The 22,177-nt window shown below is 45.7% G+C and overlaps 2 protein-coding genes across 3 annotated transcripts in view; one reads left to right on the top strand and one right to left on the bottom strand.

The window, feature by feature from the left end:
• Window positions 1-534: 534 nt before the first annotated feature.
• LOC143110165 (DNA-binding protein inhibitor ID-2-like) lies at window positions 535-2,222 on the top strand. Its single transcript, XM_076273030.1, has 3 exons — window positions 535-992; window positions 1,237-1,296; window positions 1,738-2,222. Exons 1-2 carry the CDS (start codon window positions 618-620, stop codon window positions 1,291-1,293), a joined length of 432 nt encoding a protein of 143 aa, XP_076129145.1. The 5' UTR covers window positions 535-617; the 3' UTR covers window positions 1,294-1,296; window positions 1,738-2,222.
• Window positions 2,223-2,653: 431 nt separating this feature from the next.
• kidins220b (kinase D-interacting substrate 220b) overlaps window positions 2,654-22,177 on the bottom strand; it is a 38,609-nt gene continuing 19,085 nt past the window's right edge. Inside the window, exons 15-30 of one of the 2 annotated variants that reach the window (XM_076273028.1) lie at window positions 20,665-20,830; window positions 20,319-20,470; window positions 19,514-19,803; window positions 19,047-19,187; window positions 17,004-17,247; window positions 16,374-16,462; window positions 15,054-15,198; window positions 14,269-14,434; window positions 12,173-12,351; window positions 10,634-10,875; window positions 9,724-9,855; window positions 8,790-8,819; window positions 6,715-6,852; window positions 6,262-6,360; window positions 5,352-5,573; window positions 2,654-4,593 (exon numbers count right to left, since the gene is read on the bottom strand). In XM_076273028.1, coding sequence (XP_076129143.1) covers window positions 3,382-4,593; window positions 5,352-5,573; window positions 6,262-6,360; window positions 6,715-6,852; window positions 8,790-8,819; window positions 9,724-9,855; window positions 10,634-10,875; window positions 12,173-12,351; window positions 14,269-14,434; window positions 15,054-15,198; window positions 16,374-16,462; window positions 17,004-17,247; window positions 19,047-19,187; window positions 19,514-19,803; window positions 20,319-20,470; window positions 20,665-20,830 — 3,647 coding nt within the window. In that variant the 3' untranslated portion in view covers window positions 2,654-3,381. The remainder of the gene's footprint in view (window positions 4,594-5,351; window positions 5,574-6,261; window positions 6,361-6,714; window positions 6,853-8,789; window positions 8,820-9,723; window positions 9,856-10,633; window positions 10,876-12,172; window positions 12,352-14,268; window positions 14,435-15,053; window positions 15,199-16,373; window positions 16,463-17,003; window positions 17,248-19,046; window positions 19,188-19,513; window positions 19,804-20,318; window positions 20,471-20,664; window positions 20,831-22,177) is intronic. The other variant, XM_076273029.1, reaches the window with a different exon arrangement.

Here is a 22,177-nt window from a genome sequence, read left to right as displayed (position 1 = left end):
CAATGTATTTAATTCTAACCACAGTTTAGATAATGCTCAATGCAAATGACATATCAGCGTATCAATTACAACGGTTGAAAATAGAGTTTCACTAGAATAATGATGCACTGGCGAGTTGGATGCATTCAAGCATCATATCTATAAATATTATGTTCAGAGGCCTTGAGGTATTTTTTTAACATGAACAGTGTCAGAAAAGAGCACAATGATTCATGGAAATTGTAAACCTTAAAATGCCTCCGTGGATTTGCAGGCTTTAGTCTACTGTGCATAACATAAAAACAAAACAAAAGCGTAAACAAGGGACGTGAAGCCTGGTTTGGCGAGAATAACCCTCATTCCCTCACATCTGTGTGTGCCCACACTACCACGCCGCTGGACAAAAAATGCGGAAGGTGTGAGTGGGAGAGGCTCAACCTTTAAACCAATGATCACCTACGTAGAGAACGATTGACAACACCGTGGCAGCCAATCCGGACTCGCATCTCATCTGCGCATCAAACCCTATTCGGTTGCTATATAAACGCAGCGTAACGTAGTTACATTAGAATTATTTGTTGCGGGAGACAAGAACCCACTGCGACACGGCACATCGATCAGTCGGTTGATTAGACATTATGAAGGCGATAAGCCCAGTGACGTCTTTGAGGAAGTCTACCACCACTACTCGTTTATCGGATCACAGCGCCGCAATCTCTCGGAACAAGACCACCGTGGATGATGCCCTCAGCTTGCTCTACAACATGAACGACTGCTACACCAAGCTGAAGGAGCTTGTTCCCAGCCTGCCTCAGAATAGGAGCGTCAGTAAGATGGAGATCCTTCAGCATGTCATTGACTACATCTTGGATCTTCAGATCGCGTTGGACTCCAGCTCAGCGCTGGTGAGCCGACAGCAGAAGCCGCAGCAGCACCACCAGAGGCAGGAGATGCCGACCATCAGTAGCCCGCTAACCACAATGAACACTGAAGTCAGCATCATCTCAATACAGGTGAACACATCTTTATTAAATTGAACCCAAATATAAAAAAGCAAATACCAACATTGGTCTGTTACAGACTCTCCATAGTCTCCTGTTTTTGCGCATGCAGCCTTTGCCTTAAAGAACACTAGCTTTATGTTCAGGGGCTAGGATATAACATGTTTGGATAGTTTGCATATTTTAGTGGGTACATTATAAGGGTTGTTTATGAAAATGCTTAATCATGACAGGATTTTTTTTATTTTGTCCTTAGTCCAAGGAACTTTCCACAGAAGTTACCACCGATGAGAGTCGAGCGCTCTTTCGCTGACGGGTAGGTTCAGTTATTAAAATGTTTTCTCCACATATATAGGCCTACATAATCTTGCTTGCAAAACCAGTATTAGGTTGCTGTAAATTAACAGTTTCCTGCTCAAGATCATTCAGTATCCTACGATGGCATGAGCTTTAATGGAATTATATAGCAGCATGCAGTTGTGATCAGACCCAAATTGTGTGAATTCAGAATTTGTAGACAATATCGGCGCTAGTTGAATAAAAAAACAGCGCCTTCTCACCTTGTACTTAAGAGATAATCTTAAGAGAAAATGCGATGTTCATCTGGTGCCTCGGGATTACCCACTATCTCATTGTTTGATTTGATGTTTAGAAAAAGCGGAGATAAAACTGGCTTTCTCCCTGGCGCCACTCTGTCCGACCGGATCTTTCTTCTCTCCCTCTCTAAACACGCCTCTTTTTTCTGGATCTTCTGCAGGTGCGAGGTTTAGACGAAGAAAACAGGACCTATTTCTGTTTTTCTCTGACCGCTTCCTTCGTCGTATGCCTGGCATTCGTCTGAGCTGACAAGGATTTCCTCAAGACCGGCGATAAAGACATTCTATGTGGTGTATGGTATTTATCTACGGACCTGATATTCTTTCTTCCAAAGGAAGATCTCGTTTTACACTCAACAGAAGCAAATGACTCGACACGGAGAACAGAAAAAAACACGAGCGTGTAAAAGAAGCTCTCGCCTTTTTTGTTAAGACAGAGCTGGAAGAGTCCACGAATTTGCTTAATTATCTCCATAATCTCTCTATAACCATGATGAGCAGAGACATAAACCATAAACAGACCCTGAACATGTTCGCAGATTGTTGTCATTGGCATAAAAAACATGGTGTTTATTACGTTGCAAATTTTTAGAATGGATATTGTAAATGGCACTTTTATACTAAATAAATTAAATATTAGAGCTTACCTTGTGTTTTTATCAGACTATTCACTATTGTAGTTAAATAATAATATGAGTATTGTTGCTGAACAACGCGTAGCCCCAGATTTATCTATTCCAGACACAGAAACAACTGGGCAGAGCAATCACATTGTAACGGGATTATTCGTTCCAGTGGTGTGACACGGATTGGGACCAACACTGCCGCCCACCTGTACGTTAATGGCATGGCATGATCCCTTGCGAGTTGTGTATTGGCCAACATTGATATGACTACAACAATTGCACAATACGAATTACGCACACTGAAAGAGCTTTCATAACTCTTACCGTTAATTATTTAATGTGTACGCTCACCTTGTTGTTTTTACATGTGTCCAGCACTTGTTCCACATGTGTATCCAGCACTTGTAATCGTTTTTTTTTTAAATAATGATTTACAAAGACAATATGTGTGTTACACTTAAAGGCCATTTATTTTTTGACAAGCACAACTTCAAAACGGCACATTTCATATTGAACAAAAACACTGATTTTTAATGCACATAACTTATAACCATCCACCAGTGCATGCATTGTCCTATGTGTGCCCTAAAGGCGGTACAATAAATAACACATACATGCAGGCTTCAGGAAGGGAACAACTGCATGCAACACTAGGACACCTGAGGAGCTACTGGTCTGTCAGACAGGAAAGGTTCTTCAAGAACAACATCTAATACTTAACGATAAAAACATAAACACTGTAGCTTATGACTTTAATGTGTCTCAGTAGTGCTGGCCAATAGTGACATTTGAACACAGCAAGGTTCACTGTTCTAATAGTTGACCTCTACCACACAAAAAACGACTACTATCAGCCATGCATCACTTGTGATTCCAAGAACCAACTTGTCTGAGTTAATACTGGTACAGTACACAGAACAGCAGCACTGTGACATATGAATGAGTGTGGTGCCTTTACTTCAGCTTGTTTGATAACAGTGTGGATTATTTGTGGAAGGAGCCATCACAGAATATCAGTGTAAAACCACAAACTAGCTATGCAGACCATGTTTCTACCTAGACTACTACTGCCTGGGTGACAGTAAGTTACTATGACTACACATCCATCATGCACCATATAACGACAGGTTGGTGGGTGGTTGGGGGGGGGGGTGTCTGACGCGAGGAGGAGGGACCCGCTCACAGGATGCTCTCGCGCTCCTCTCCGAAAGTGACCGTGTCAGAGGAGACGGTGGTGATCTCGGGGGGGTCGCCCGGGTTGAGCCCACGCTTCAGGTGTACGACGCGCACGTTCTCGTTCTGCAGGCCCCCTGTGCTACTGCTCGTGGTTCCGGAGCTGGTGCTGCCCAGTGGCTTGATGAGGGCGTCGCCTCCGGTGGTGTTGGAGGTGGGCGCGTTCTCTCCGGCCCGGGCGACCTGGCGGGCGTTGGTGTTGTTGTTGAGGGTGGTGCTGCTGGGGGTGCGGTTGAGGTTGTAGTTGCGCGAGCTGGGCCAGCTCTCTTCGGGGCTGCTGGCCAGCAGGCTACACTGGTCCTCCGAGCAGATGGACATGCGCACCACCGCGGGGTCGTGCAGGCCGCTGAGGCTGCTGGGAATGCCGCTGGCGGCCGTGCCGCCGTGCTTGCGCGCCAGGCCATCCTCGTCCAGCTCGATCAGGTTGGCGCGCTCCAGCTGCGACAGGTCCGCCTCCTCGTCCTGCAGCGAGTGGTTGGGCGAGCTCTCACTGGAGCGAACGCCAGAGTCGGATGAGTCCTTCTTGTCCAGCATGCTGTCGGACAGGTAGTCCTTCGCCTTGGGGTCACCAGACGCTGCCGACACCGAGAGCTTTGTGCCGTCGGGGCGCCCCCCTGCACCAGGCTTTGGCACTGGGCCCTGGTCCGACTCTTCGGACTCCTCGTCGTCGCTGGTCAGCTTCTGGTATCGCAGCCCGCCGCTGCCGACCGCCCCGGCCTTCAGCTTCAGGTCAGCGGCGCCCTGGAACAGCCCGCTCCTCTCGCTCCGCTCCGTGGAGCTCTTCCGGCCCAGCAGGCTCCTGGACGAGCCAGGGTCCAGCTTCTCGTCCTCCTCCGTGATCGGATCCAACGTCGCGGCGTCGGCGGCGTTGTAGTCGGTCGCGTCCGCCGATCCCTTACCTCCTCCTCCGCCCCCGCGCTTGGACACCTTGTCCTTGAGTTTGTCCTCTCCGGAGCTGGAGCCGGTGAACTGGCTGGGGTGTGGCGGCGCCGTCTTCTCGCCCCCCATGTTGGCGCTCTCAATCTGGGCCATCTGGGCGATGTACTCCTGGTAGGCGTTGCGGTACTCGGCCTGCTGCTTGTCCGTCAGCTTGCAGATGTCGTTGGAGGACTCCTGGGAGTTGAGACTAGACATGCTCGGGGTGCGGTGTGTGGTGACCTACACAGGTGAGAGAGAGAGACAGAGAGAGAGAGAGAGGGAAAAGTTTGAGAAGTTAAGGAAAAGAACGGAGAAGAGGAGCAGAAGCAGAGTGATGAGAAAAATAAACAAAAGATGACACAAGGAGAACAGAAAGGACAGAAGAAGAAAAGGCCATTTAGAATGAAGATGGAAGTAAGATCTGACACCAGAGACATGATACTGGGAGAGCAGTTAAGTTCACTGTGGTCTCACCTTGACCTCCATCATTAACACTTATTATAAGTATATATACTCTTTTGATCCCGTGAGGGAAATTTGGTCTCTGCATTTTATCCCAATCCGTGAATTAGTGAAACACACTCAGCACACAGTGAACACACAGTGAGGTGAAGCACACACTAATCCCGGCACAGTGGGCTGCCTGCTACAGCGACGCTCGCAGTGAGGGGTTAGGTGCCTTGCTCAAGGGCACTTCAGCCATTCCTACTGGTCGGGGTTCGAACCGGCAACCCTCCGGTTACAAGTCCGAAGCCCTAACCAGTAGGCTGGCACCGTGGTCTCACCTTGACCTCCATCATTAACACTTATTAAGTGCCTCGCCCCTCCTGGACCCTTCAGTACTGACCACTGACAACACATGTATCAGCTCTTATTCATATGTAATGAATATTATATACAGTATATTATTTGTTCTAAACAATTTAAAACATGAAGATATAAACAGATGGAGTGGTGGTAGAGCAGCAATAGTTGAAGCTGAAGCAGGAAGCACTCACGGTCCACGGCGGGATGGGTTGGCGCGGCGGCTCCTCCAAGCCCACGTTGCTGAGCTCCTCGAAACTCAGGTTGAAGCTGTACATGTCGTTGTGTCCAGCCCCGGCGAGTGGGGGTGCAGGGGCGCGTCTGACCATGGGGTCGGGCGGCCCAACCATGCTGCCCTGCTCACTGCAGGCCTCCTCCTGTAGCACCTGGCTCTCCACATGCCGCAGCTCCATCACCTGGGCAGCAGGATGCAAGCACAGTAGTGGTCACCAACACCCCCTTTACATTTGTTTTTAAAATGCACATCACAAGAGGTCCGTTCTAAATACAAGTGTAAATAACCACCAGGAAACAACAATCAGGGATGGCAGGGTTACATATATTTTATACATACTGTATATTTTGCAGTATATAAACGAATGCGTTCTGATGCATCCCAGACAAATGGAAACAAAGTTTTCTATTTTTATTTGTCTAAATCAAATTGAAAATGATCCCCAATAATATTGTTCTTTATATATATGTTTTTTTATCATTATAACAAGATGTGGAAAGATCATTTATACCGTTGTTTTTACCGTTTTACTTGAGAGTTATCGTTACTGATGTAAACCCCCACTCATATATCTTGAATTGTAACGTGTAGGATCAGTGGTCTGTGGCCTAAATGGTCACTGAATTGGCCACTAAAGCCTTATGCACACAGAAAAAGAAGAGCGATCTAGCAACAAGAGACCATGGACTATTGATGAAATTCAGCAACCTGTAGCAACTACAAGCGAAATAATCATTGGCTACGCAATAATGTTTGCCTAAATGTTGGTATGAAAAACCGCTCCTACAGTCTCCCATGCACAAGAATGAGGATTTAGACTGGGGTTAAGGTTAAAGTTCAGGGGTCAGAGGTCAGAAGGTCAAACTCACCATTCCTCTGAAGAGCTGCCAGTCGCCGAAGTTCATGTTCATCTCCTTCTTCAGCTCGTCCAGGTTGCACTGAGACAGAACTCTGCCGTTGACATTGGCCTGGTAGAGGGAGGACAGAGCCGTTCACACACATTCCCCTTTCATGACTAACTTCATCAATGGTTACTCAAATCAAATGTAATCTAATCAAATCAAATCAATCACATTTTATTTGTCATACAATTGTACAAAGTACAATATGTAGTGCAATGCTTAGTCTTCTGACTTCAACTGTGCAGGGTGCATTCATGCCAAGAAATACACGTCACAGAGGGAATAAATATTAGATGGAAGTGTTACTTTAAGTAACACTGTGTTCTCCTTCAATCACTCTGTAACTCAAAAACTTCAATCACTCATTCAGTCATACACACACGCACACGTCACTTTGATAGACACACACACTGACAGTACCTTCTTGACAGTGGCAGCGTACTGGACAAGCATGCTCTGGTCGATCCCTTCCATGACTTTGATGCGCTCACACACAGCGTCTGTGTTCATTGAGCTCAGCAAAATGCCTGGTGTTCCCGACACAACTGAGGCAGAGCCCTGATGACACACACACACACACACACACACACACACATACAGTACACACACACACACACACACACATACAGTACTCACACACACACACACACACACACACACACATACAGTACACACACACACACACAATCAAACCCAGTACTTGCAATGTATGGATGTATCCTCCCCCCATGCGTTTACATTCCCTCTAAAACTAACTACTATGGTGAAGATCAAATGGTTTGTCCCCATTTCAGAATTACCTTATATGACAGAAGAGAAGATGGATTAATTGAACGTCGTAGGGAAAAGTAGAGAGAAAACAGCAGTCATGTACAGTAAGAGAGGTGTTAGTCAGATAAGGGTTACAGGTCTAGATATTTCTGCATGGAAACACATACTCCTGTTCTTGGAAAAACGTTCAGGCAACATCTTGTCCGTAATGGTCAACAGACACAATGTGAAATGAACACAGTGTACCACCAATGCTCTACGTGGAAAAAGTGATTGGACACAAAGGGTCATGTACAGGTCAACGGTCATGTAGTTCATGATTAACAAATACAATCAGAATCAAAGACCCAGACATCAAGGCTAGATTAGGCTAGGCTAGATAGATGCTTGACCTTATGTGATCATATATAAAAGACAGACATTTAAAAAGTGTCTTTTAAATGTCTTTTGATCAAAAGACATTTAAAACACTGTCAAGTCTTTCTGTAGACATTCACAGTGCAGGTTTCCGATTGTGTCTGTTTTTATGACAAGACGAAACCCATGCAGTTTACTCTCTTAACCAGGGAATAAGTCAAAACCTTGACCTAAGTGGACTTCAAGGGAAGCCTCTCCTTCAAAAAATGGAGGTCGATCTAGGTCTTGACTAATTCCCATGGTACTCTTTGTGAACCAGCCTCATCTCTCTACCTGGTCTGTGTTAATAACAAACCACACTAGGTTTTAGTCACTAAAGCAGCTCTGCACTCGAATAAAGATATTTCAGGCAGCCAGCTGTGGTCCTCTCACTGCAGTGACTGCAGAAGTGACCAGGCATCCTCCTGGAGATCAACCTTACGGCCACTTCACTACAGTCCTAACACACAAGTTAAGGATGCAGGGGCAGGAAGGCAGATCTACGGAAGCTAAACAAATTCACACAGCAGCAGCATCATGTGGAACAACCCAAAACACAAACACAGCCATATCTCTCTTTTGGGGGAAGAAGCATCTCCCTCCCTGGGTAACTGCCTTAGGGGGGGGGGGGGGGGGGTCATTTCAATGGCCAGTGAGCAGCCTGCATCATTGAAACAGACAGCTCTGCGAGGTGGACAAAAGAAGAGCAAGGACGCGGTGGTGTTCTACAGGAGGTGGGAGATATCTAATCTTTGATGAGAAAAGGAAGGAAACTTATTTAGAGATTGTTTGTTGGGGAAGGAGGAGACGATACGCACAGTATGCGCTATGCTAACGCTATGCGCTACACTGACAACAGAACAATACTGGCTTCACTGCCATGAATAAAATAACTCCTTGAAAATACAGCGTGTATTATCAATAGTAACTACATGTAAAATATATGCTACAATGCACCATTTCACATAAAATGCATGTATGTATGCACAAATATACTTTTATAAGTATTGAAAGTTTTGTTTGTTTTGTAATAGTGTTTGACATTGTATAACTAGCCTGTAATAAACTAGCCTGCTCTGTACAGTGAAGACTGGACTCTGCTATTGGTTTCGCCTTGAATCAACTTCCTCCTTCCCCACAGATGTTCAGGAACTTCATTTCCCATGAGGCATGCAGAAAGTGTGAGGTGGGGGTCAGAGGCAGCTCTTCAGAGGAGGTGGAGGGTTTTGGGAAGTCAGAGTGTGTGGGGGGGGGGTTAGTGTTCGGGAGAACAGCGGCGATGCAGGCAGAGCAGAGCGTAAAAGCTTTAGGCCAAAGAGAGCCAGTACCTGCTTCCTTTTCAAAGATGATACCTTATACTGCTCAGAGACAAAGAGAGAGGGATAGGGAGGAAGAAAGAGAGAGAGAGAGAAGAGAGAGAGAGAGAGGAAGAAGTGTGGAGACAGTGAGGGAACATACACCCGTCTTTGGTCATAGCATAGGGAGAGAAATAGCAAGTAACCCTGTAGGAATATCACAGTCAGTAGTGAGAGACATTAGAGCGGTTCACTGGGGACTGAGGTAGACGCTTGTGAAGGTAGCCTATTTACAGCTGGCTATTGTCTTATACACGTGTAGATGTGTTTATGAATGTGTGTGTGTGTGTGTGTGTGTGTGTGTGAGAGAGAGAATATTGGAAGTGTAAATGAGAGAGGGAGTGTGTGAGAGTGTAGATAAAGTATGAGTATGTATGTATATATGTATGTATGTATGCATGAGTAACTCACTCATACATATATAACTCAACCCTCTGAGTTCCCTCTGGTGACTGCCACCTGGTCAGACACTTAGCCAGTCTGACCCGGGCGGCAGGTCACAAATTATGTGACAAACTCAATCAGCCCTGAATAGTAGGGAGCTTGGCTCAGAGAGAGAGAGAGAGAGAGAGAGAGAGAGAGAGAGAGAGAGAGAGAGAGAGAGGAGGGAGAGAGAGAGAGGGAGAGAGAGGGAGAGAGAGAGAGAGAGGGAGGGAGGAAAGCATTGGTGAAAAGTAAAGCATTCGCCAAGCAAGAATAGAAACCATACAAAAAAACAATAACAAAAAACAACAACAAAACACCCTTTCACACACATACACCCCCTCCTTCCCTCCCTCCTTCACTCCCTCCTTCACTCCCTCCCTCCTTCACTCCCTCCCTCCATCCAAACACACATTTAAACAGTGAACTACAGCTAAGGTCTACTTGTGTCCACTACCAACTAGCGTCTGGCGTCTGTACTTACGAGGACGTGGCCGCTGTCTCGGGGGTGAACGGGCTTAATGAACGGACGTGGCACGGGAGGCAGGGCATGAACTGGGAGGGGGTTGCCAGGGTACTGCCGAGGCAGCTGGTAGAGATGGTGGGGGAAGTATGGCTGTATGGGTGGGGATGAGGGCCAAACCCAACCGGGAGAAAGGAAATGCGTTTAACAAAAAAAGAATGCAAATAACGCAAATAATGAACAAACAGAAACATGCATACACACACACACACACACACACACAGACACACACACACACACACACACACACACACACACACACACACAACACACACACACACACACACACACACACACACAACACACACACACACGTGAGAACATGCATATACGTGCATGAACATACAAACAAACAAACACACAAACACACACACACACACACGGGAATCAATACAGCACACACTGGAACAACAATGACAATCAAACCATTTATCACATCACATACATAATAGAAACTTTTTCTCTTACACACACATTCACACACACACACACACACACACACAGAATAAACACATGCACAAAATGGTCATGAAAGTGAAATTAGACAAAAACCTAACCCAGCAACAGAATCAGGGAAATGAGAGGGAGTGTAGTGAATAGACCATGCAGACTGATGGCAGGGAATGTGTGTGTGTGTGTGTGTGTGTGTGTGTGTGTGTGTGTGTGTGTGTGTGTGTGTGTGTGTGTGTGTGTGTGTATGTGTGTGTGTGTGTGTGTGTGTGTGCTTCTCTGGTCTGGGAGTCTCTCTGACTGGGTGTGTATGTACTGATTATGATTCAAAGGGGAAGGAAGCTAATGCAGTTATAGGCCCTCCTGATACGTGTGTGTGTGTGTGTGTGTGTGTGTGTGTGTGTGTGTGTGTGTGTCTTACCCGGTTGTAGAAGGGGTGCTGTGGGCCGGCCATGCCACTGTAGTAGCTGCTGTGGGGCTGGGGGGAGATGGCCCCTGGGGGCCCCGGCGGGTTGAAGGGCCCCGTGTAGGAGGCGCTTGGCGAACACATGGACGACTGCTGGCTGTAGACGGAGACGGGCCGCACCGAGCCCTCCTGCAGCGGCAGAGCCGCCGGGTACGGCACCGCGCCCATGTTCAGCTGCTCCCGCGCCGCCCGCACGTCTGGGGGGGGGGGGGGGGGGGGGCAAGAGGAGAAAGGGGGAGGGAGGAGGGGAAGGAGGAGAAGACAAAAGGGTGGTGGGGGGGGGTTGTGGTTTGGGTGGAGGGAGGATTGGAGGGAAAGAGAAAGAAGAGGAGGGAGGGGAGGGAGAGAAGGAGAAAACAAGAGGAGAAAAAGGGGAAGGAAGGAAGACATGCGTGGCAGGAAGGGGAGGAGAGGAGAGGAAGATGATGAGAAGGGAGGAAAAAAGAGGGATAAGAGGGGAAAAGAAAAAGTAGGAAAGAGAGAGGAGAGACAAGAAGAAAGGTAGAGTAATGGGAGGGAGAGAAGAGGAGAGAGGGATACAGAGTTCCAGAGAAGAAGGAGAAGGAGAGGAGGCATATGGAGCAGGGAGATAAATATGGAGGGTGACAATGATAAAATAGCAGAGGAAATGAGATGGCGCACACAGGTGGAATAAGGAGAGAAGGAAGAGGAAAGGAAAGGGGGAAGAGGAGACACAAAGAAAAGTGTAGCACAGAGTATCAGAACGGAGAGGTGGATGTTGGACGGATGGGGGGGGGGACAAACGAGCAGAGGAAAGAGCAGTCAGCGTGGTCCACGGACGAGAGAACGGCAACAGTTGGCTTTGATTAACATCGGGCTCGTTTATACGCTCCGGCCCCTATTGCCAATTCTCAATAAGATTCCGTTCGCTCGCGGTCCAGAGCCCCGACCACAGGCTCGCTAAAACCCCTCATCGCTCGGAGACGCTGCGCTGCGCCGCGCCGGTTCACTCCTCGCTTTACTGTCCATATGCTTCGTAAAGTCTTACATCGAAGGGGGGGATATCACTCCAGATCCATGTCGTGCCAGTAAAAACACCCACAAATTATTCTAAAATCAACCCTTTCCCAGCCCAGGACCATAACCACTTGAGCAGACAACACAAGACCACCCTCTCCATACAGCACCTTCAGTGGCCAAACCGTTTTCTTCTGCAAAATTAGATTAGACTAATATATTAGCCGTTATTATCAATCTGCACTTAAATTTGATGTTAGACGTTCACATGAAATGACTCAGTCAAAGCAGTACGATGACTAATGTTGAGTACGTTGAGTGCAGATGATATAGCATTATTTAGTCCTGAGCAAATGGATGAATGCTATAGCCTACAGCCTGTGTGTGCAGAATATGTGGCATATACATTGGTTTATGCAGAGAGATGAAATAGTATATGGTTGTGTATTTGGAGCTTGTTGCCCATAAGCACCATGTGATGAGGGACTGTGGGTTTCGGGTTAGTGGTCTGCTAACCTGCGATGATCTCGCGGAGTTTGGGGTCGAGGTTGATGGTGCAGGGGAGGAAGGTTTTGATGTCACGGGCGGCGAGGACTGGTGTCCGTGACGACAGGAACACCTCGAAGCTCCGCGCGTCGCCATCGATCTCCAGCAAAGGCTCCACATCTTTGGTTGTCGGGATGTTTTTGGAGATCCTGGGTACACATACATGCGCACACACATACACACACACACATAGACACAGACACACACAGTAGACACAGACACACACAGTGGAGTTATTTCATCAGACAGATCTAAGTAGTATTCCAACTATAGGGCTCACTGAATATGGACAACCACTGTTTCTTCGATTCCTATTTTATGAGATTCCCTTTCATCTTGTTAACCTTTCCATCTGATTTACGAACAAGATGAGGTGACTACGGACAAAATACTAGCTCTCCATTATTCAGTCATAAAGACATCCATCTCAAAGGTCAAAAAAGCAGGTTTCCACATTTGCCGTAGTTCCGTTCTGTCGGGGTAGCTGTTGCCAGGGTGATCGGTCTCCTTGGACACAGTGAGATTTGCGAGCTCTGGCTGACATCTCCGCCCTGACTGCGTGTGTTTGACACAGGAGATGAACGACGCACACAGAACATTCCAGAATAAACAAGGAGCCCATAGCTTTATTGACAGCCGGCAGGATCTGGCACTTTGGAGGACTTTCCCCCTCGTTCTAGTTTTTGGGACCCCATGTTGTTTTTGAACCACAGAAGAAAGGCTCGGCTGAACAGGAGCATTGTGGGTAGGGCGTCAGGGACGTTGTGGGATGCGTGTCCAGGGTCAACACAGCGTTGAGGTGAGATTAGCGCCTTTTCGCAGAGCTGCTTGGATCGTCCGGCGCTTCGTGTACTAACAGAACTGAACTCAGATGGTTTCACTTAAAAGAGACTTATGGTCTTTTCCGGAAAATACGACTCAAACTTCTGTATAAACCCTCTCCTAAAATATAAACCAGAAATGTTTTTAGGTTTTTATTTTTTCTACTCTCACTTCTCAGAAAAAGAGATTCTGGTGGCTGCCTTCTGTGGAACATGGAGTGTGGGGAAGAATTTTCTTTGCAGTCTGTCATTGAAATGTCTGTCCTTGCAAATAATAGGGGAAAACATATTATGGTGGCTGTTGTTACAGTTTAATTAAGGAATCGGTTGACTTCTAAAAGCCTTAAATGAACAAAAATAATTCATAATTCTGTTTGTCCAGAATTAATTACAAAGTGGGCTGTTCTTGCGTCATTATAGTAGCATAATAATTCTTAATTAGCTGAAATTACATTTTGTGGTATCATTCCATGAGGAATTATTTAGTGTAACTACAAAATATACCAGAGGATTGGTGTAATCAAACCACTGCAATGATGATTTCAAAAACAATGGAAAGACATTAGTCTAACAAAAATCCGACAACCAAAGGGCATATTAATTGTCACTGTTTACAGAAAACAAGACCAATCTTTCAGTGTGATTCCAGGCTCACTGTAATGAACAATCAAGACCACTTATGGGGGGCCTGTCAAAAATCTCATCAGAAAAGTTTGAACCCCTCAGTAATGAAGGTCATGCCAACTTCGTACATCAGGACTGTATGTGTGTACTACAGGACTGTATGTGTGTACTACAGGACTGTATGTGTGTACTACAGGACTGTATGTGTGTAAGTGCAGTGTTTCCCATACATTGATTTATTTGTGGTGTCCCACCACAATATCAACACTGACCACTACACAGTGATTTTCCATATTGTACTGTTTAAATTGGGATTCGTTCATTGTAGAACTATGTCTCCTTGTCTCTCAACAAACCTACATGCACGTTTAAAGAAAACATTAATAATCCTGCAATTGTCGACTGGCTAAATTGTGCTTAAATCTGCATCATAACCACGCTGCGCTAATTTGTTAAAAACTGTTGCATTCAAGTTAATTCTGCAAACCTGCCACCACAAATAGAATTCAATTCTGTGGGAAACACTGAAGTGCCTACAACATACTGAGTGTAGTAGTGTATCTGTGTGTGCTGTATTGTATCTGTGTGTGTGTGTGTGTGTGTGTGTGTGTGTGTCTGTACCTTTCGTAGATGGTCTTGAGTGTGGCCTGGTCAGGGATGCCAGTCTCTGTCTCCTCCAGGAAGAGGATGACCCAGGACGTCCTGTAGGGCCACTGCTCTGTCAGGTTGATCCAGGACGCCAGGCGGTCCCAGTTAAACGAGATCTGATTGGCCCGCAGCAGACGACCTAGGCAACAAGGACACCAGTTATTGGTGCTCAAGGATCCAATACAGTCTGCATTTACAACACACTCTCGTTGATACTGCTGCATACACCATACACATGCATCCAAAGTATCTCCTGTCTGTTTCTTGTCTGTTTTTACATTCACTTTTCCAGGGTCTGTAAAATTATTATCTGATCATCTGTCAGAGGCCATTTTGTTATACTGTGACTTTTTCTGAAAAGTCATTAGCAATCCCCGAGCATGGCAAAATAATCAGCAGTCGGCAGCATCCCATACCACATAAAGTGCCCAGTGCCCCATATTCACCAACGTTCAAAAACAGTTTCCTGGTTGCCTTCAGTTTATTGCGAACACTCGCAAACAGTTTGGGGAGGAGGAAGTTCTCGGAGACGGAGGGTTACCGTAGAGACGGAATGTTTGCACAAAATGGTTTGTTTCATGTTCAAGGAATCTGAACTCATTTCTTCATCTCCCACCCCATTTTTCTCACTCATGACGTCGTCATTTCCTGCTTGCCCTCCACTGTCCGGTCAATATAGGAGATAAGCCTGAAGAAAGAGCGGATGTCTCTCGCTTCTCACCACCTTCTCTCTCTATCTCTATCTCTCTCTCTCTCACCTGTCACAGAGACTATGTTCAGGAGCCTCTTCATGGTCTGGGGGCTGATGTCGCTGAACCAGTCCTCGGTGACGAGCAGCTTGGTCAGGTCGAAGCTCATCTGCCTGGTGACGCTCCGCTGCATCTGCCGGCGCCGGTATGTGTCCTGACCCAAACCAAACCCCAAACACAGGTCAAAGGTCAACCCACAGTCAGGACCACCCCATCACAACACCAGCTCAGCGTCAATCACTTACAACAGAACTACTCATAGAACTACAAGGTGAAGTAATATAACCATCACAAAGCAATATAAGCATCATACATGCAATATGAGTATTATATAAACAATATAGGCATTACAAAGCAATATAATCATTATATAAGCATAAGCATAATATAGTATGACATAAGTTGGACATTACTCACATACAGTGGTACTTGTTAATGTCAGTGTCTGACTCTTATGTCTCTTATCATTGCGAGCAGCTACTTTAGGTCTGTCTGTGATTTGATATGTGATGTTAGGTGTGCGCACCAGGTCTCAGTTCAACTTTAGTAATAGTTCATCTCAATTCATTCAATAGTCCTAAATGTTTAGTCTTACAAGGAGCAGAATGAAAAAGATGTGTGTGTGTGTGTAGAGGTGTGCTGTCGTTAGGCTGAAGTAAAGAATGTCCCTACAATTCACCTAAGCCAAGAACCTGAACACTTCATTAGGTAACTTTTACAAGAGGGAAAAGGAGGCTAAGAATGCATATGCATTGACAATAGGGCTGGGGCGGTAACCGCATTACCGTGGTCACGTGACGCCAGCCGCGGGTCTGAGCTGGTCACTGTCATCACCACGAAAAGAAATAAAAACTAAAACATCAATGAAACATTGGCCAAAGTACTATGCCACGAAATCACGGTAATTTCTTGCTTTTCAACCGCGGTAAGAAAAAATCCACATCGTCCCAGCCCTAATTGACACACATGCGCATATCTGTTCATGCACACGCACACACACATACACATACACACACACAGAGACAGAAAGAGGAAAGAGACTGTGACCTGAGAATGGAATTATCCCCCGTTTGAGATCAAACAACTGGCTCTGGGCTAATAAATGGCTGGTGACCATGTTGATTAGTTGATTCAATAACAACAATGCTTCAGTCTCCTGTACTATTCACATCAGCTTAAGCCTGCGCTCTGTTTCAGGGTCATAGCTCTGCTGGAGTGCGTTTGGGCTCTTCTGAAAGACTCCACTAGCGTGTATCACTGGGATGCTGTGTGTGTGTGTGTGTGTGTGTGTGTGTGTGTGTGTGTGTGTGTGCGGGCGTGGGAACTCACCCTGCGGTTGAGTGTGGTCTTGCTGCCAAACTTGGCCATCTCACCCAAACTGTGCTGGGAGAGCTTCCTATCCAGCTCCTCATGCCAACCTACAAAGACACACCAAGACATCAGCACACACACAGACAGACAGACACCCAGACATCGGCGGACACACAGAAAGGCAAAAAGACAGACAAAATGAATGTGTGTGAGAGAGAGAGAGAGTTAGTGATATATTTAGTAATATGAGAGAGTGCGTCAGATTTCAAGTCAATGTTAAAATGGTTCAATGGGCATCATGAGATATCAAAGCCATAAGTCACCAGGCCAACACACCAAACCATTCTGAGTTCAGACCGTCTGGGTCATATTTCTCATCAGCCTCATTGTGTAGCAATGTACCCTCAGTTTACTGCTAAACTAGTCTCGTCATCAAATTCCATATTTACGCAATACAGACAGCACGGCCAAGAAGTTAAGAAAACCTGTTGTTGTGATAAATAATTCCTCTTCACAATATTTACGTTTAGAGTATTCTGTTAAATAAATATTATTGATAGCTTTTGTCATTTCCTTTTTCGAAAAACTTCCACACTGTTTGGCCGTGTTTATGCTCTGGTTCTGTTTGGATTCCTTCTGTGGACGTACCGTCGGCATTGCCGGTGTCTCCGTTGGCAGGCGCGTTGGCCGGGGCGCACATCTTCTTGGCACTGCTGAGGCCGCGGCTGTTCAGGAAGACGGGCAGGTGCACGATGTTGCGCATGTAGTCGTGCCCGTTGATGTTGGAGTCGCGCAGCACGCTGTTCAGGTTCTGGTTGATGGCCTTGATGATGATATGTGGGTCGCTGGCGAAGATGGAGATGAAGGGGCCCTTGGAGAAGAGCACCCTCACCTGGATGGGAGGAGGAATTACACCAAAAAGGGGAAAAAAACAAAATGAATAATTTACAAAATAAAGAGTATAAAAATAAAACAAAAGAAAAAACAAACACCTCATATTCATGCAGTTTACATACAGAGTGCTATTTCAGGTGGCTGACTTCTAATGTGAATCCAAATGAAATACCATGTGACTGGCATTGTCAGATGTGGCACAAATCCATTTAAGTCAATATGAGCTCAAAAATATACATTCATCTTGGGTTTTTGACAGATTGAGTTTGTCATGGCACAAAACAAGGACCTTCTCAAAGGTATATGCTGTTGTGAAATCAAGTGATATGCCAAAGTGGAAGATTTATTGCTAACATAAATGATGGTCGTAAAGGTCCAAGACTGACTGCCGATCTTCTTTCAAGATAAAAGGGCCCTTTCTCAAGGATGTCCTCAGAAAGGGTTCAAGACCGACCACTCATTATGACAGCGCATGACGATCACCCAGCTCTCATGGGCAGAAATAAATAACTCGGTGTGTTTACAGCTAATGCTATTATGGGCTGCTGTGCCACAGAGGAATCTCTCTTCACCTTGTCAGGTTCAGACAAATCAGACAAATCACTTTTTCTGATTATGGGCACCAAGGAGGGTAGAGAGAGGAGGAAGACAGGGAGGATGGGACTGCTATCGTCTCTTTTCAGGCCCCTCACTTAGCATTATATAGGTCTGAATTAGCACATGGATTAGCAGAGGTTGCTACTGATTAATACTTGGAGAAGAAAGCATATTAGGTAACACTTTACTTGAAGGTATCTACATAAGAGTGACATGACACTGTCATGACGCATAAAGCCTAACTCTAACCCTAACTTGTCATGACAAAAAACAAAAAATGACACTTAATGACAGAAGCGTTATGTCAAACATTTATAACTTGTTTATAATGTTTATGACACGTTCAGGACAGTGTCATGTCACTCTTATGCAGTGTTTGGAATAAGGCAGGTAACAACGTTATTTTTTCAGTAACGGGGTAATCTAACTAATTACTTTTCCCGTCGTTACAACGCCGTTAACGTTACTGGGCGTTAAATGGGGTGCGTTACTATGCATTGATTGAATAAACTGTGTAATCCGAACGCACCCCTGGCTCACAGCTAGTGAGGAGGTGGGTTAATGACGACGTAAGCGATTATGATTGGCTAAGGCAGAGTCATGTTTCATGATAGCCAATCAGAGCCAGTGTTTTTACACACTTGCCAGCACACGCGCCACACACACACGCAACAGCTAAAGTAGAGATTCAACGAAACAGCAAAGGCCAGGAGCAATCCGATGAAAAGTTTATATTTTCAAGGTGGAGATATAAGCACTACTTCAAATTCATTGTGGTCAAAGGCAAGAACGTGCATGTAATGTGTACATTATGTCCAGGAGCGAAGACTTTGTCGACATCCGTTGTAAGCAACTCTAATTTAATGAAGCATTTCACTCATTCATTACTTTCCCTGGTAACGAGTTACTCTTATCATAGAGTAATTCAGTTACTAACTCGGTTACTTTTTGGAACAAATAGCGAGTAACTATAACTAATTACTTTTTTAAAGTAATGTTCCCAACACTGCTCTTATGTAGATACCTTCAAGTAAAGTGTAACCACATATTATTTAAAAAAATATAATTTATAAAAAATATTATTTAAATATATTTATGTCTTCTAATAAAATGTAATACGTTTGGCAGATTTGGCTATGCAAACATTCTGAAGTCAAAAGCCCTTGGGGTCTGGGTGCTAGTTGTTATGCTGGAGCTCACCGTGTCCAGCATCTGTAGAACTTTGTCCTGCTCGCAGGAGTCCAGCCCGTCGATGATGACCACCAGGCGCGTCTGGTTCTGGGTGAAGCTGTCGATGGTCTTGGCCATCTTCGCCATGAGCTCCACTTCATTTTTCAACACCTAAAGGACACGAGTGTGGCAATGGCTTAAAGGAAGGTTTGTTTATCTATCTGTGTGTGTTTCTTCAACATTGGACAGGCGTGTGTGTGTGTGTGTGTGTGTGTGTGTGTGTGACACCGACACATGCACGCCTGCCTCTCATGAAGCCCTCACTCTTGAGGCTGTGCATGTGGTTATTGGTGGTGTGTGTGTGTATGTTTCTGGGTGCGTGCCTGTGTATAAGCATGTGTGTGTGTGTGCGTACGTGTGTGTGTGTGTGTGTGTGTGTGTGGGTGTGTGTGTATGTATGTATGTGTGGGTGTGTGTGAGAGACCAAGAGTCCTCACCTTCATGAAGCCCTCACTCTTGAGTTTGTGCATGCGGTTGGCGGCGCTGTGCAGGCGTTTGCGCTGCGAGTTGAGCACCGAGTCGGCCACCTGCCACCAGGTGCGGCAGTTGACCAGCAGCGCCAGGCCCACCACGCTGGCCATGGCAACCAGCACGGCATTGACCGTCGTCTGCTGCTTGTCCACCTGGAAGACGGCCAGCAGTGTCATGCCCGTGATCAGGCAGCCCAGGATGAAGATGAAGATGAGGAAGGACGGGATGCAGCAGGTCTTCTTCCAACGCTTCTTCCCTGGTGGGGTGGGATGGTGTGAGGGAAGGGACAGAAAAGAAAAAGGAAAAGAAAGACAACCCTTTAACACATCAAGTCAATTCAAAACATTCCTTATTAGTGACACTCTCACAGGCCAGAACCACCTATGACATGACATGACCCTGAACACTCCATTAACTTGTGGTGGCATGTATGGTAATACATGTTTTGCCAAGCTCTTAAACAAACAGACATGGAGACAGAAAGAGAGAGAGAGAGAGAGAGAGAGAGAGAGAGAGAGAGAGAGAGGGAGAGAGAGAGGGAGACACATCATCATGGTTAGTGGGAGAGAAGGGACAGAGAGCAGTGATGTTCTGAGACCGAGCTACAAAATAGCCCTCCTTGTCTCTCAGCCCAAGTCCAATTTAAGCTCGATTTAAGATCTCAAATTATTTCTCATGAGACAAAGAAAAGAAATTTTCCTTACACACTGCATACTCAACTGCAAGGCATGCTCCATTCAACTGGACATCCCAAGAGGCAGAGACTCTTACCTTGAGAGTCCTCAGTTTTGAAGACACGGAAGAGTCTAGTGGCCAAGAAGCCAAACTCCCTCTCGCATGCGTCCGACAGCGTGGCGATCATCTCCGCCATGGACGTCTCGCCGCCCACACTCGACAGACGGTTGTAGTCTGTAAACAGGAACCTGAGAAAACAACACCGACACAACATTCTCAGATTTTGAGAAGACATTTTACATACAGGTGACAGGTGAGCTGACCATCACGTTGACCAGCAGTACTGTACTGTGTGTGTGTTACATCTGTGTGCGTGTATGTTGCTTGTACCTCTTGGAGTGTATTTCCACCTGTGTGTGTATTTATATATATATATATATACCTGACAGGTAGCGCTCGAGTGGTCTGCTCAGGTAGCTCAGGGGGGTTGACGAACATGAGCTTGAGGATGAGCTCCAGGTATCCGATGTGGCGAGCCAGACGTGTGCTTATCACCCAGGCCCAGGCCCAGTTCTCGCCCTCCCTGCGGCTGCCGAAGTACACCACCACTGCAGACAGGGGGCAGTAATGAGACTTCAAACACATAAAGCTGTTTCCTCCCACAACACACCTAATACAACTAAACAATCCAAAAAGTATATTTCATTCATAAGTATATTTCATTCATTGGAGCTATTCAACGGTTCATCACACACAACACTACTCTTTAGTGGTTCAAATAGCCTCTGCAATAACATATGAACTTAGCCATCAATGTCGTTCTTTGTACTTTCAGATAATAAAGTTATCAGGGGGGTATTCCAGAAAGGAGGTTTAACAAACACTGAGATAAAACTTAACCTCTGGGTTGTCTGAACCTGTGGCGACTAAACCCGAGCTGTCAGTTCCAAAACACCGGTTACCAGTTAGTTCAATCAACCCTGTGTTAGATAACCTAGAGTTGTGCGCGTTCACGGCAAACTTATAAAGGCATCATCTATTGAGAGTCGAAACCATGAGTGAAACCGGCGAAACAAAGAGCACCGTATTTTTCAGAGGCGCAGTAGCAAGTTCTCCTCGAGGCTTACGAGGAGGAGAGAACTGTAATAACAAAAAAAGAGCAATACTTGAGCGTCTGCCAATGAACGAGACCTTGCTTGGCAGAGAATAGCCTAACTGACTGTGAAATTGCGTACGTTTAGGATAGCCTATTTAATGTCAAAAGCACAATTAAATAATTCAGTGGACATTACGTATTGTATTGACTGCTTTGAATGATGCTTTCTTAAACTAGCCTACCTTGTCACAGATTGAGTGGGCCATAGACTCCTTGAGAATCCCAAATGTAATTTTCTATTTTAACGCAGTTCTGCAGCTGTGGGCCAAGTTAAACCTTTGCGCTCCAGCATCGGAAGGGTGATGAATGTCGGAAGGCATGGGTAGCCTATCCTCTATCCCCCAGTAGCATACCCATCAAGTTCCCATGTAATTGTACATACAGTATAACATTAAGTTACAGCCTACACATGAATTAGTCTGTAGTGGATCTGATAATATTCTAGTAAGGTGAGTGTAGGCCTGCCCTAACGCACCCTGTTGAAATGTGTTGCTCAAATTAGATTCCCAGTACATCATTCCTGGCATTGTGTAGGCCTACTTGGCCCTGCCATCTTGCCTCCACGTTTGTGATAAGATGTGAAGCATCATCACATATCATCTGGCAATTATTAAAATAAAAATGTGTTTTAAACACCAACACCATTAAGAGAGCATCCAAAAATATAAGTGGCCTATATGACCTATCCATTCGACCTTAAAAGACATTCTGAAAAAGCCAAAGCCCGTTAATTGAAGCTCACCAGCTAAGACAGCCTATCGTCGGTGTACATTTGAAAAACTTAACAAGTGATGCTGAC

This window comes from Alosa pseudoharengus, unplaced genomic scaffold (assembly GCF_046254945.1).
Source record: "Alosa pseudoharengus isolate Yale_2024_CS ecotype anadromous, Long Island Sound unplaced genomic scaffold, YU_APseudo_1.1 YU_APseudo_1.1_scf_7, whole genome shotgun sequence".
Classification (NCBI taxonomy): Eukaryota; Metazoa; Chordata; class Actinopteri; order Clupeiformes; family Clupeidae; genus Alosa; species Alosa pseudoharengus.
This window is presented reverse-complemented; position numbering and strand designations above follow the sequence as displayed.